Here is a 15,958-nt window from a genome sequence, read left to right as displayed (position 1 = left end):
ATGCTATTTATGAATTTTATTTTAAAACATTTTTACTTAGTTATAACAAACGTCTTCTAAAAGATCTAGAAGATACTTTACTTCGAGAGCTAGCTACTTCAACTGGAAACATGTTAGACAATGTTGAGTTAGTTCAAACACTTGAAGAGACAAAAGCTAAAGCTACAGAAGTATTTTAAATTATGTTTTAAAAGACTATATTAATGTGAAACATGAATATAGTCACAGATTAACCATTTTTATTCTTTAAAAGTTGTTAGCAATAATTTGTGTAAATTTTGTTAAAAACCATTTAGAGTTTTAATGTATAGTTTAGGATGCCAATATATAGTCTACTTCTTTACTGATCTTCTGTCTGTTTTACAACTTTTATACAATCTAACATTTACTTATATTTGAAATTAAATTTTTTATAAAATCAAAATTTTCTCTAATTGTGATTATTAATTGGAATTATTTTATTTAAAAACAACAAAATATTACAATAAAAAGTTATATCATGTAGGATTCAGTCACAAATATTTTATAAGATATGCAGATGTATATTATTTATCTCTGACTTAGTAAAACTGACTGGTAAAACTATCTATGAGTCAATTGCAGATAATTCTAAATAGTTATGATGTGAATTTGAATTAATTAAAATTTACATATAGAGGTCTTTTTTTTAACACCTAACTTAATAATAACTTTATCATATATACCTCATATATTACAGCATAATTTTGATTGTATACAGCATAATTTTGATTGTATACAGCATAGTTTTGATTGTATACAGCATAATTTTGATTGTATACAGCATAATTTTGATTGTATACAGCATAATTTTGATTGTATACAGCATTATTTTGATTGTATACAGCATAATTTTTATTGTATACAGCATATTTTTGATTGTATACAGCATAATTTTGATTGTATACAGCATAACAACATATTTTATAGAACTTAAAAATGATCAATCTTAATAACTAATAAAAATAAAGGTTTAAATTATGACATTTAAATTCTCTTTGTTTATTATTATTTTAATTTGTGTCATGTACCTATAGTAGTTCAACAGTATTTGCTACTTCAGATGTAGATTTGAGTTGTATCTAATGTTTTAAAGATAATGAAAAAATAATGATTATAAAAAAAAGTAATTACTATTTTTTTAATAGATCTTTTTCATATGTCGATACTATTAGGGCAACCCCTAACCCAAACCCCTAACCCATCACCTGCAACATAATTTTTAGTTTATTTTGATAACTATTTATTTTATTTGAAATTTTCTTAATGGTAATAGGTAGCTGAGAAACTAAAGCTTGGTGCAAAAACAGCTATTGATATTGATAAACTACGTGATGGTTATCGGCCTGCCGCAAAACTTGGTGCTGTTCTTTTTTTTGTTTTGGTGGAAATGTCAACAATAAATTCTATGTATCAATATTCTTTAAACTCTTACCTTGAGTTGTTTCACATGTCTCTAAAGAAAAGCTTACCAGACTCTATACTTCCTAAACGCCTAAAAAGCATAATGGATACACTTACTATTAATCTGTATAACTATGCGTGCACAGGCAGGTTTTTATTACTGTAAACTTTTTTTGAATCTGTGTGTTAAATTATATGTAAGTTATAAAAATAGAGTTTGTTTAGGTTTATTTGAGCGTCACAAATTGTTGTTTTCATTTCAAATGGCTATAAAAATTTTGCAAGCTGATAAGAAGCTTCCTCAAGAAGAACTTGATTTTTTTATAAAAGGAAATATTGCTCTTGAGAAAACATCTCGAAAAAAACCTTTTCAGTGGCTATCTGACCAAGGTTGGGAAGATATTATTAAATTGAGTACTGTCTCACATGATGTTTTTTCAACACTACCTGAAGATATTTCACAAAATGAAAAACTGTGGAGTGAGGTTGGTTTTCAATATTTATAATTATTTAAAAATAAAGTTGTTTAAAAATGCTCATAACTTAGTCTTAACTATGTGTGAAAAAACATTTTTGTAAATTTATGGCTTGTAATTTTAAAATTTGGTGCATCAGCATGAATAGTTTTTATGGCCAACATTTGGTGCATCAGCATGAATAATTTTTATGGCGAATACTTTAAGTTGTAAATCAAGTTTGCAGTTTTGATTCAAAAAAAATTCAGATCTTCAAAGAAAAAGTAATATTAAGGCTTTCCTCTAAAATTTTATGTTAGAACTTTTTCTACATTTTATATCTCATATAGATCAGTGTATCATATAGATCTGTGATTAGTTTATTTCTATAATTTTTATAAAAACTTTTGAGTGAGAAAGAAGTTTTGAGTTAGAGTGAATTATTTCTAATAAATCAGTTTATATGTGTGTGTACATATAAACTGATTTAGATATATATATATATATATATATATATATATATATATATATATATATATATATATATATATATATATATATATATATATATATATATCTGTGTGTGTACATAAAGAACACTAAATTACATTTTTGTGTTTTTTAAAATATGATAAAATTTAATTAGTTTTCTCAATTAAATTTAATAGTTTTTACATAAAGTGTACTTGGTTTTGTCTTCTTTAAACACAAAGAGTCATTATGAGCCATTTTTTACCACAAATAGTATGTTTAATTGTGAAACTATAGGAGTACTGCTACATAAACTAACAAATAAATAGAACATGTGAGGAATGTTGCCACATTGACTGACAAATAGGCACATTCAAGGAGTGCTGCTACATTAAATGACAAATAGGTAGAACATGCAAGGAGTGCTGCTACATTGACTGAGGACTTTTGGTTTGTGCAGATAGGCTATCAATTAAAAGAAAACTTTATATAATTTTTAAACTTTTCCATTGCTTGGTCATCTTTAATTTTTAAATTTTTTAAAAATTTAAGATGGTCAAGCCATATATATATATATATATATATATATATATATATATATATATATATATATATATATATATATATATATATATATATATATATATATATATGTATATATATATATATATATATGTATGTATATATATATATATATATATATATATATATATATATATATATATATATATATGTAGGTATATATATATATATATATATATATATATATATATGTAGGTATGTATATATATATATATATATATATATATATATATATATATATATATATATATATACAGCCCTCGGAATTAAGTTCAGCATTCAATGCCGACCTAACTGTCGACATAGAAGTGTTTGAGGTCAGCAAAAAATTGCCAACCTCGTTTCTATGTTTTATGGTAAGACCTTTGTATTAAATTTTATTTGCCGACCTCTAAAAAAATGAGGTTGACAAATAATTGCTGACCTCATTTTTCCTATTTCAGAGGGTTGTATATATATATACACACATACATACATATATATACACATACATACATTAAATTACTTATCAGTATATATCAGTTATCAGTTATATATTTTTTACTATTTACCTATTGATTATATATCAGTTATCAATTATAGATGATAATTGACTTTAGAATAAAAATTTTGAATTTTTGCTTTATAAAAAATGTAGAACAAAATATTTTGAATTCTGTTACTTTTATGCTTTAAAGGAAACATGTATAATTAAAAGTATGTATTTTTATCGTATTATAAAAAAATTTTTCTCTAGTGGAATAATAATGACTCTCCAGAAACATGTGCTTTGCCGTTAAAATATAATGAAATACTTACAGATTTTCAAAAGCTTCTTCTATTGCGCTGTTTTCGTGTAGATCGCATTTATAGAGCTATTACTAATTTTGTAATGATTCAATTGGGTGAACAATTTGTGACTCCCCCAATGATATCATTTGAAGCCATTTTAGAGCAATCATCTCCTTTATCTCCAGTTATATTTATTTTAAGTCCTGGTTCAGATCCTGCCAGTGAACTTATGAAACTGGCTGAGAGAAGTGGATTTGGTGTTAACAAACTTAAGTACCTAGCAATGGGACAGGGTCAAGAAAAGGTGACAATCTATTTATTATAATTAACTTTAAACACTGTATATGAGTTTATATGATAAAAATTATAACTCGATTGAAAATTAAAATAATTAGTTTTCAATATTTTTTCATTTGAGTTTTGTTCAAATAAGTGTAAAAACTTTTAGAAAGTTTCTTTTCCTATATTATATATTATGTATGACTTTTTAAACATGTTTTTTAGTGTAATTAGTTGATGTATGTATTGATTTAAGTTTGTATTATTTTATTTTATTTATTATTGAGTTTGTATTATTTTATTGTATTGTTTTATAAATGTGATTTTCTTTAGCCTGCACTTTTTTTCTTTAGCCTGCACTTCTACTGTTAGAAACAGCTGTTAGCCGTGGCCACTGGTTAATGCTACAAAACTGTCATTTACTTGTTAATTGGTTGAGGGAACTAGAGAAAATACTTGAGAAAATTAGTAAGCCACACCCTGATTTTCGACTATGGTTAACTACTGATCCAACACCAGAGTTTCCTATCAGTATAGTGCAATGTTCCCTAAAGGTAAATAATGTATTTTGAAACTATTGAAAATCTGAACTAATTGAGTGTGGTTAAAATAAGAACTGAGTTTAATATTCATACTCTATGCAATGTTTATCACATCAGTTTGAATATATTATTTTTTGGTTAAACCTATAACAAAATATAAGATTCCCTAAAAATTCACTGTAAAAAATCTTGAATAAAAAATTATTAATTGTTGTAAATTCAAGAAAAACTTTACACAAGTAAATTAAATGCATAAGAAAATTTTTAAACTTATTCACTTCCAACAAGGCTGCAAGCAACCACTATTAAGTTGGGAGTTACTAGGAAACAAAGAATAATGTTAAAGTGCAAGGAAACGATTAACAGAAGACTTGAAAAGTTGTAGGGTGTATGTGCCAGTAAAACATGAAGATGGTAGTATATATAAATAAATATAAAACTGTATTTGAAAACAGTATTTTCCGTATGAAATATTGTTGTCAAATTTGACAACAGAATTTGATACAGGGATGTATAGGATGTTTGTAAAGGTTAAAGTATTTGATACAGGGACGAGGTTTGTAAAGATAAAGAATAAAATCAGGAATAAGAATATATTGAGCTTGAGCAACTTACGCAGATAATAACTTTACAATGAATGGTTTGCAATAAATTTTTATGGTTTCCTAGAGAGGTCAGTATTGAAGGATTATTCAAGATGTTAAATAGAGGACTCAGTGAGAAGGTTGCGATTCATCAAAATGTATAACATGATTTCTAGTTTCTATCTTACAAATTAAAATTAAGTAAGTTAATAGTAAAAGGAAATATGTATTGTGTGTTATGTGTTCAGGTTGTTACGGAACCACCAAATGGTTTAAAGTTAAACTTAAGAAGCACAATTCAAAAAATTAGTGCTTTGTCTTTGAATCATTGTCCACATGAAGCATTTACTACTTTGGTTTATGTATTGGCTTTCTTTCATGCAGTTGTCCAAGAAAGAAGAAAGTATGGCAAAATAGGTATTTTTTATGTTATACTGCTTTTAGTTGAAAATTAATTTGTTATTTTTACAAAACATGTTCTTGAAAGTTTACCCATTTATTTTAGTGTTTATGCTAGTTTAATATGATTTCTTCATTCCTATCTATTTTTTAGAACACAATTAATGCTTTTAAAAAAAACAATGTTTTGAAACATTATATGTGATCTGTGCATTATTAAAAAAAGTTTATTATAGAAAAAAATATTTTTTTTTAATGATAATAATTAATATTTTCAAAAATTTTATGAAATACTTTTGTATTGTGTTATTTATCCATCAGGTTGGAATATTGCTTATGATTTCAATGAATCAGATTTTTTTGTATCTATGCAACTTATGGATACATACTTAAGTAAAGCTTATGAACAAGCTGATTCTAAAATTCCTTGGGCTAGTTTAAAATATCTTGTTGGTGAGGTAATTTAATGAAATTAAAAAGCATAAAGTTTCAAATTTTGTTCAGAATTCTATTTAGAATTTTATGTAAAATGTAAAACATTTTATATGTTTAAAAACTATTTTCTTTAAATCAGGTGATGTATGGTGGGAGAGTAATAGACAACTTTGATCGTAGAGTTGTAAACACATATATGGATGAATATATGGGAGATTTTATATTCGATACTTTCCAACCTTTTCATTTTTATCACGATGATAAAGTTGACTACTTTATCCCAAAATGTCCAGAAAATGCTGCTCCTAAGAGTGTTAAGCAATCTACTGACAAATCAAAAGGTTTAACTATATATTTGTGTACATATATATTATATAATAGCATTGCGGTTATCTGTCTGCCCGTTTTTTTTTTATGTAACATAGTTTTCAAGTTTAACTTGAAAACTATGTTACATAAAAAAAAGTAAAAAATGAACTTTGTTTATAATCAATGTGAAAGTCATCTTAGCAAAAAAAAAAAGATTTAATTTATGATTGTTTTGGTGAAAAAAAAAATTCTTCCTTGCAATTGCGTGGGCTACCCTACAAATTAAATTAATGCTGATAACTTTTGACTTGAAAGTTTAACTAAAATTAAGTAATGTATTAAACTTAAATTTTTTTTACTTTTGCAACTTTTGTTTTTACATCTCTAACACTTGCTCCAAATATTTTTTTAAATTTATTTAAAACATATTGTATTATACATTTTATATTGGTAGACATGTAGCGGGTTGTTTTGTTTTTTTATATCTACTGTGTAAGTATGTAGCGGGCTACAATATATATATATATATATATTATATATAAATATATATATATATATATATATATATATATATATATTATAAATATTTATGTATATATATTTATAATATATATATATATATATATATATATATATATATATATATATATATATATATATATATATATATATATATATATATATATATATATATAAACATATACATATATATATTTATATTATTTTATATGTATATTATTTTTTATTTAAATACATTTTTTTTAAAGCTTTTTTATCTATATTTGTTCTATAAACATACTACTGTTATGCTTGTAAATTTAATTATAAAATCATTTAATTATAAATTTTAAACATAACGTTTTTGTATAAATAAACATAAAATGTTTATACACAAACATAAAGTTTAAAAATAAAGTTTTGCTTATGTGGTATGAAATTGTTTCTGTATCATGCAAACATTAATTTAGATGTATTCTTTGCAGGGTAGACTGTGATTGTAGTGTGTCACACTACAATCACAGTCATAACTGTGGTTGTAGTGTGACACACACATAACTGAGTTTTAAATCTTCTTTATACCATTTATTTAACTTTAAAATAAATTAAAGGAACCATAGAAAAAATGTGTATTAGGAATACATATATATTTAATGGTTTGATTAGAGAAATTATGTACAAAGAGATCATTTTTTAGGTAGTTTTTTTAATTGCTGCAATCTTTAATTTTAAATATATATTGAGCTAAACGAATGCAATTCAAAAATAATAAAAATATGCAATTACTCCTTAATAATATATAACTGCTAAAATATATGGACAAAAAGCATGCAAAAATTAGACTAATTTACATATGTTCTATCATATAAGAGATATGTGGGTATACTAAATATAAAAGTCTAATGGTTACCTGTCAAACAGACTTTTGAATATTTTAAAATGTTAATTTTTTGGTTTTTATTTATTTTAAAACAGTAAGTGCTGCCTATTGTCACTTGATAAGAAAATGTGTGATCTGAAAGAGGTCTAAGTTGTTGCTGTTTAACCATTTATAAAAACTTGAGTGCTATCAAAATTACTAACCACTATATCCATTAGAGTTAGATTAGTCAAAAAATGTTCAAATAAACACACTTTAGTTCACTTATATTCCTACAAACAAGCAAACAATTTTTTTTCATATTTTGATAAGAATCAGAGAGTTTTATTTAAAAATTAAAAAAATTTAAATGACAGTGAAAGAAAGTCAGTCATTAGTCTTATAAATAAAGAACTATTAAATAGTTTTAAACTTGTTTTTTTAACTGAAAGAAATTAATTTTTAAAAATGTCAAAATATATGTCCAGACTTTTCAGTTTCTAAACCCATTCTATAAAACATTCTATAAAACATTCTATAAAACAGAAATCAACTAACTTTTCTTAACCAACAGAAAAACTTTTAAACATTGTTTAATGTTTAACTCATTAGATTTTAAAATGTTATACTTAAAGGCATATTTAATAAAAAACATTAAAATGAAATAATGAGTGTTTTTAAAACGTTGGATCATACTATCAAGTACAAAAAAAAGAATGCATAGAAGCAAGTAAAATATGCTTCCTTCTTATTGATATCAAAGAAATTACTTCAGGGGAAAACTGGAACTGGAAATTCAGTAAAAAAATCAAAAGATATAAATGAAGCACAACAAATTAATATGTTGCTTAACAATAATAGAGCTACAAAGACAACTTCAATTACTATTTCATATATATGTATTATTTGTATATATATGTATTATTTGTATATATATGTAAATAAGTAAAATACTACATCTTTGTTTCTTTTTAAAAAAAATCATAACTTTTAAATTTCGGCCAAAAATTAAAAAAAAATGTTAACTAAAATAATGAATTTTAAGATAATTACCTAAAATATATCTAATAATTCATATGCACTAGTATTATTTAATATACTGTTAGTATTATTACTGTTTGTGACAATAGTTTAATCATTTACATACTTTAAAGAAAAAAAAAAACCTTCATTTCAATGACTATACCAAAACTGTTATATCAGGGCATCTTAAGGATTAAAAGTTTAACAACAGATAACTGTTGATATTTAAATTGTTTAGTTGTGAAAGCAACTTTTGGCATCATTTTATGTTTTAAATTTAAGAATATGCAGCAATATTCTTCCAAAACATGTACGTCACAGTTATCAATTTCTGGATATGACTGAAGATAAAAAGATTGGGAAAAAAATAAAGCCATAAGGCAAAATTTAATCTAGTCACTGGCCCCAAGTGTTAACGATAAAGAATCTACAATGAAAACTTATTACTTGTAAAAAAACACAAATTTAGTCAATCTTTTCTGTAAAATCAGATCATTTATTGCTTAGCCAAAAAGCTCTTTTATACAGTGCAATGGTTATAATTACTGCGCAATTTAATATTATTTTAGAGTGATAATTGAATAGATTTATTTAATGTTTGATATAAATTTTAGTGTTATTACTTCAGTTTAAAGATGATATTTTACAAAGTTTTAGTGGTCACAGTGTCTATTATGATATTAAAAAAAACAAGTGAAAAGCTTTTTCACTATAGTAACCCTGAATTCGGAAAGGTAAAGACAGATTAAATGAACCTTTTTATTAAATTAGTGTTGTTACGACGTGAGTTTAATCGTGATATCTATATTGATGCTATTGAAGCTTTACCCCTAAATAATTCACCTAATGTGTTTGGTTTACATGCCAATGCTGAGATTAGATATTACACTAAAGCAGCGAGAGGTAAAACTTATTTATATTGTTTTTATTCTTTAAACTGTTTTGTTTTTTTTTTGTTTAAAGAGAAGGTATTTTAATATGTAATTAAAAAAATTTGTTTTTGATAATACTATAAAATTAATAATGATAATTATTAAAATTGTTTGTATAATGTAATTTAGTTATGTGGTCTCACTTAATACATACATACATACATACATACATACATACATACATACATACATACATACATACATACATACATACATACATACATACATACATACATACATACATACATACAAGATGACTATAAAATAGTCAAAACATGTATTATAATTTATTTAATTATTTGTTTAATTTAATTTAGATATGTGGAGTCACTTAATTGAGCTGCAACCACAGACAGATGTTGATACTGGTGGTATTAGTAGAGATGAATTTATTGGTAAATTTATATAAATCATTTTTCACATGTAAAAATATTTTTGTTTAAACTCCTAAAATACTTTTGTTAGTATTCAACACAATACTTTTAAAAAGAAAGTCATGATATGAATCAGACACCAATTTTGTTATAGTAACATTAAAAGATTATATTTAATCTTATAGATGATTTTGAATGCTAGACATTTGTGGTTGAACAGAATTTTACATAATCTAAAATATCATTACCTTTTTAAAAAAATTTCAAAGATTGCTTTTAATCTATTTTAAAACTTTTTACGCACACACATCTTTTAACCACATCCATGTATCCCCACACACTAATCATGAGCGAGATCTCGTCTCGTTCTCGTTTCTCGTGAGAAATGGGACTTCTCGTGAGAAACGAGAAATAGAAAATTCTTGCGAGAAGTAGAACGAGACTTAAATATTATATTATTTTCCAAATTAAAAATTATTATAATTTACAACATGCTTAATAATTTGTTTTTTTAATTAATTAATATTTTGACTCCATGATTTTAATAAATCTAATTAAAAATTTAATTTCTTTTTGACAAAAACAAATTAAATTTTTAATTAGATTTTTAATTAGATTTTAAATATTTTTAATTAGATTTTAAATACAAAAACTTTTTGTATAAAATGGTGCACTTTCGACTTAATTTCATTAGTTTACCGGTGGAATTCAACTTGACACATATTGTTCATATTGAAAAGAAATATTCTTGCCTCATTTCAACGATCAAAAATGTCACCAAGAAAAAACAAAATCTGGAGATATTTTCAAAAAACATGTGACAGTGCTGAATGCAAGGCGTGCAAAAAGTCTTTGAAAACAAAAGATGGAAACACAAGCGGACTTCATCGTCACCTCAAAAAAAAACACAGCCAAGATTACGTTGAGTATTCTGAAAAAACTGACAACTCTTTTCTTCCTCCTCCTAAGAAGAAACAACGAACTATGGTCGAAATGCTTGAAACAAAGTCCAAATATGACAAAGACTAGATTACTTTTGCACTGATCTGGCATCCTTTTCAGCAGTCGAAAGAAGAGGTTTCAAGAAAATGTTTGACATTGCAAACCCTAAACTGAGCCTTCATAACAGAACAACATATTCAAGAAAGCTTTCAATTCGGTCAAGAGAAGTTCAAGCTGGAATGAAGAGCATAATAACGGAGATTACGCCAAATCTAAAAAGTGCTGAATTTACTTCTAACCTTTGGACTTCTAGAGCTCAGGACAGCTACATCTCTTGGACTTTTCATGCAATTGACGAAAATTGGAGACTACATCACTGGACACCCCATGCCCAACAGTTCCCAGGCAGACACACAGGTATCTTAATTGAAGGAAAGCTGTGTTCTTTCTTAGATGAACTAAATTTGCCTGCCGATTTGCCAATGTACTGCGTGAATAACCAGGCAAGAAACATGAAACTTGCAGTCAAATTGTCAAAGTGCCTTGACCAATACTTGTGCAACAATCATATTTTGCAATGTGCAGTTCGAGACTCATTTGGAAGGAATGCTGGAATGGATGATGCGTTGCAAACATGCAAAGATTTGGCTTCTTTAACTCACCAGTCAACAGTTGCAGCTGAGTTGCTTGAATCAGAATCAGACGCTCAAGGAATCAATTTTTGACAGTTACGCCAATCTGTTGACACAAGATGGAATAGTGAACTGGATTGCATGGCTTCTATCCTACATCTAAAGAGTCCAATTATCAGCTTATGTGCAAATGAAGATGTTTTTTCTTCAAAGACCATCAGCGCATCACAGTGGAAATCAATCGAGAGAGCAGTAGAAATTTTGGCACCACTTAAAGAAGCTACAGAAACGTGGTTGGCTGAGCCTATTCCAACAATTAACACCGTAGCCGATTCTCTTTATTTAATCCATGACAAAATTGATCAATTCATTGAGACGGATGGAAAAAATGGCTACAGTATCTTGTATGCAAAAAACTTGAAAAGCTGCATTGAGAAAAGATTTTCTCTTTGTCACACTGGAAACTTATTGAGTGCTGCAGCAAACTACTTAAATCCTGCTTTAAAGGGACTTCACTTGAAGCCCTTCAAAAAATTTCAAACAACAAAAGAATGGTTAGCCTCACAGGTTAAGGATAATGTTGAGTGCCAACATGTTGCCAGAGTCCTTTCAGCAAATTTGTCCCCTAATTCAAAACTGAAGCGCAAGTTAAACGCCAGACTTGAAACACAAGAGCCAACATCTGAACTGAATCCTATTTTGAGCGAATTGTACCAGTATAAATATTTCCCTGATGCCAAAAAAGACTTTCCGATTCTTGATTGGTGGAAATTGCATTCAAATACATTGCCAGAATTCTCTTCATTAGCTAGACAAATTTTAGCTATTCCAACAAGTTCAACTAAATCAGAGAGAGTTTTTAGCTCAGGTGGAAATGTCGTCCGATCATCCAGACACAACTTACACCCAGAAAAAATAGAACCAATCATCTTAATCAGAGAAAACATTGTCTTGTTGGAAAAGTTTGGCAAAAAAATTCTGAAATAATGTTTGAAAAAGTCGTTTACATTTGACAAATGTCATTTGTGTTAACCATGAGCGAGACTAGGCTTTTTTAAACCAAGACGAGACCGAGACGAGAAGTTAGTACTTCTTGTGAGACCAAGAATGAGACGAGATGAGAAATTTAACAATTTTTGAAAACAAATTTATTAAAATCCAAGTAAAAAAAAAAAATGTAAACATGGTTTTGACAAATAGACACAAATGACATTTGTCAAATGTAAACAACTTTTTCAAATATTATTTCAGAATTTTTTTGCCAAACTTTTCCAACAAGACAATGTTTTCTCTGATTAAGATGATTGGTTCTATTTTCTCTGGGTGTAAGTTGTGTCTGGATGATCGGGCTACGGTGTTAATTGTTGGAATAGACTCAGCCGACCACGTTTCTGTAGCTTCTTTAAGTGGTGCCAAAATTTCTACTGCTCTCTCGATTGATTTCCACTGTAATGCACTGATTACTCAACGTAATCTTGGCTATGTTTTTTTTCAAGGTGACGATGAAGTCCGCTTGTGTTTCCATCTTTTGTTTTCAAAGACTTTTTGCACCCCTTGCATTCAGCACCGTCACTTGTTTTTTGAAAATATCTCCAGATTTTGTTTTTTCTTGGTGACATTTTTGATCGTTGAAATGAGGCAAGAATATTTCTTTTCAATATGAACAATATGTGTCAAGTTGAATTCCACTGGTAAACTAATGAAATTAAGTCGAAAGTGCACCATTTTATACAAAAAGTTTTTGTATTTAAAATCTAATTAAAAATATTTAAAAACTAGTTAAATATTTTTAATTAGATTTTTGAAAAAAATCTAATTAAAAAATCTAATTAAAATCACGGAGTCAAAATATTAATTAATTAAAAAAACAAATTATTAAGCATTTTGTAAATTATAATAATTTTTAATTTGGAAAATAATCTAATACTTAATTCTCGTTCTATTTCTCATTTCTCACAAGAAGTCCCATTTCTCATGAGAAACGAGAACGAGACGAGATCTCGCTCATGGTTAATTTGTGTCTATTTGTCAAAACCATGTTTACATTTTTTTTTTTACCTGGATTTTAATAAATTTGTTTTCAAAAATTGTTAAATTTCTCGTCTCGTTCTCAGTCTCACGAGAAGTACTAACTTCTCGTCTCGGTCTCGTCTCGGTTTGAAAAAACCTAGTCTCGCTCATGGTTACCACACACACCCACACAATTGCACACACACAGATATATATATATATATATATATATATATATATATATATATATATATATATATATATATATATCTATAAACACAAACACACACACACACATATGCATACACACACACACATATATGCATACACACGTATGTGCATACATACATACATACATACATACATACATACATACATACATACATACATACATACATACATACATACATACATACATATATACACACATACATACATACATACATACATACATACATACATACATACATACATACATACATACATACATACATACATACATAAGATAACTATAAAATAGTCGAAACATGTATTGTAATTTTATTTGTTAAAAAAAAAGAAATGGTTTTTATTAATAAGTGGAAAAAACTAGTCTTATTTCTCAATTGTTTTATTTATATTGTGCAGAAAAGAAATTTTGGAAATATATTTAAATTAGTAAAAACACTTATCTAATTTTCAGTTTTCTTCAACATTATATTTCTCCATCAGTAGGTTCATCAGGAAGAATTCTTCCTGATATAATGTTGAAGAAATCTGAAAATTAGATAAGTGTTTTTACTAATTTATTAATTCCTAATTATTAATTAATTAATTCCTGACATAATATTGAAGAAAACTGAAAATTAGATAAGTGTTTTTACTAATTTATTATTGCTCTGTTCTTTAAGAACATTGAGCACTCTGTTTGTAGAATACACTAACATAATTTATATATACACACACACACACACACACACACACACACACACACACACACACACACACACACACTAATATTTTTACATTTAAAAAATTATTTTGTTTAATTGTATGCGCTTTATTTTCATACTTTTAAAGGAAAAACTGTTGCTGATATTGAAAGCAAGCTTCCTCGTTCTTATGACATAGCTGCTGTGCGAAAGAAAATGGGTGACGAAATCTCTCCAACATCCGTTGTTTTATTACAGGAGCTTGATAGATTTAATCTTTTAATCAATAAAATGTCTGTAACACTGATCAACTTAAAAAGGGTAAATTTTTCTGTATCGACATACTTTAATGAAAACATTTTTCTATTAGACCATTCATTTTTAATTTTAAGATTTAAAATATATAAATTAAATAAGTTATTATGATACTATTTTTTTGTTGTTTTTGGTTTATTTACTGTTACATTTATGTTATTTTTTTACTTAAATAAAAAAATAATTAAAAAGTTGCAATTTTACTTTTTACTTAGGCACTTGCGGGGGAAGTTGGGATGGATAATGAATTAGATGATGTGTCGCGTGCCTTGTTTAATGGCCAAATACCACAAAGTTGGAAAAAGTTGGCACCTGCTACTCGTAAAAATCTTTCATCGTGGATGGAACATTTTATGCTAAGACATTTACAATACAAGAGCTGGGTATAGTTAAATGTTTATTTTTTAGTGTTTAACTATATATCCTAAATATATGGTGTTTGCTATAAATGCTAAAATTTGTTTTGTTAGATAGAGGAGTCTGAACCAGCTGTGATTTGGTTATCTGGACTTCATGTTCCAGAATCTTATCTTACTGCCCTTGTTCAAGCTGCTTGTCGAAAAAACGGCTGGCCTCTAGATCGCTCTACGCTTTACACTGCTGTTACTTCATTTGAGAAAAGTAATGATGTCACAGAAAAACCTGCTTTAGGCTGTTTTATTAAAGGCTTGTATTTAGAAGGAGCTTCTTGGAGTTTAGAAAAATCAGCACTATGTAAACCACTACCAAAGCAGTTAACATGTGAACTTCCTATACTAAGAGTAATACCTATTGAGAGTCACAAATTAAAATTGAAAGTAAGTTAACTGTGTAAACCAGTATATCCTCTAATTTTTATAAATACCGCGTCTTATGGTTTTACTCGCCGCGAATAAAACCAAATTGGAAATTATTTTATCATGTGCTCAAACATAACATAAAAGAAACACTTGTGCAAATTTTTATTGTCTTAAATTTATTCAAATGAACTCATAAAATGTGTTATCTTTTTATGGTTTTTATAATATTAATTTCACACTACTGTTTATCTAGGATACACTTCGAACACCAGTGTATGTGACATCTGAACGCCGGAACGCTATGGGTGTTGGCTTAGTATTTGAAGCAGATCTTACAACTTATGAACATCAATCGCATTGGATTTTACAAGGGGTGTGTCTGACTCTAAATTCCGATTAAAAGATATATGTATATATATATATATGTATATATA

The 15,958-nt window shown here is 26.9% G+C and overlaps 1 protein-coding gene across 1 annotated transcript in view; it reads left to right on the top strand.

The window, feature by feature from the left end:
• The window catches only part of LOC100209540 (dynein axonemal heavy chain 10), a 107,052-nt gene extending 91,094 nt beyond the window's left edge, over positions 1-15,958 (top strand). Inside the window, exons 60-73 of the mRNA XM_065807620.1 lie at positions 41-170; positions 1,295-1,568; positions 1,648-1,907; positions 3,667-4,005; positions 4,334-4,534; positions 5,355-5,523; positions 5,827-5,963; positions 6,080-6,281; positions 9,401-9,532; positions 9,879-9,956; positions 14,579-14,751; positions 14,961-15,128; positions 15,216-15,542; positions 15,778-15,958. Of these exons, the coding sequence (XP_065663692.1) occupies positions 41-170; positions 1,295-1,568; positions 1,648-1,907; positions 3,667-4,005; positions 4,334-4,534; positions 5,355-5,523; positions 5,827-5,963; positions 6,080-6,281; positions 9,401-9,532; positions 9,879-9,956; positions 14,579-14,751; positions 14,961-15,128; positions 15,216-15,542; positions 15,778-15,924 (2,737 nt within the window). The 3' untranslated portion in view covers positions 15,925-15,958. The remainder of the gene's footprint in view (positions 1-40; positions 171-1,294; positions 1,569-1,647; positions 1,908-3,666; positions 4,006-4,333; positions 4,535-5,354; positions 5,524-5,826; positions 5,964-6,079; positions 6,282-9,400; positions 9,533-9,878; positions 9,957-14,578; positions 14,752-14,960; positions 15,129-15,215; positions 15,543-15,777) is intronic.

Source organism: Hydra vulgaris, chromosome 10 (assembly GCF_038396675.1).
Source record: "Hydra vulgaris chromosome 10, alternate assembly HydraT2T_AEP".
Classification (NCBI taxonomy): domain Eukaryota; kingdom Metazoa; phylum Cnidaria; class Hydrozoa; order Anthoathecata; family Hydridae; genus Hydra; species Hydra vulgaris.
Note: the sequence above shows the minus strand (reverse complement) of the source record. Positions and strands in the feature narration are given on the sequence as shown.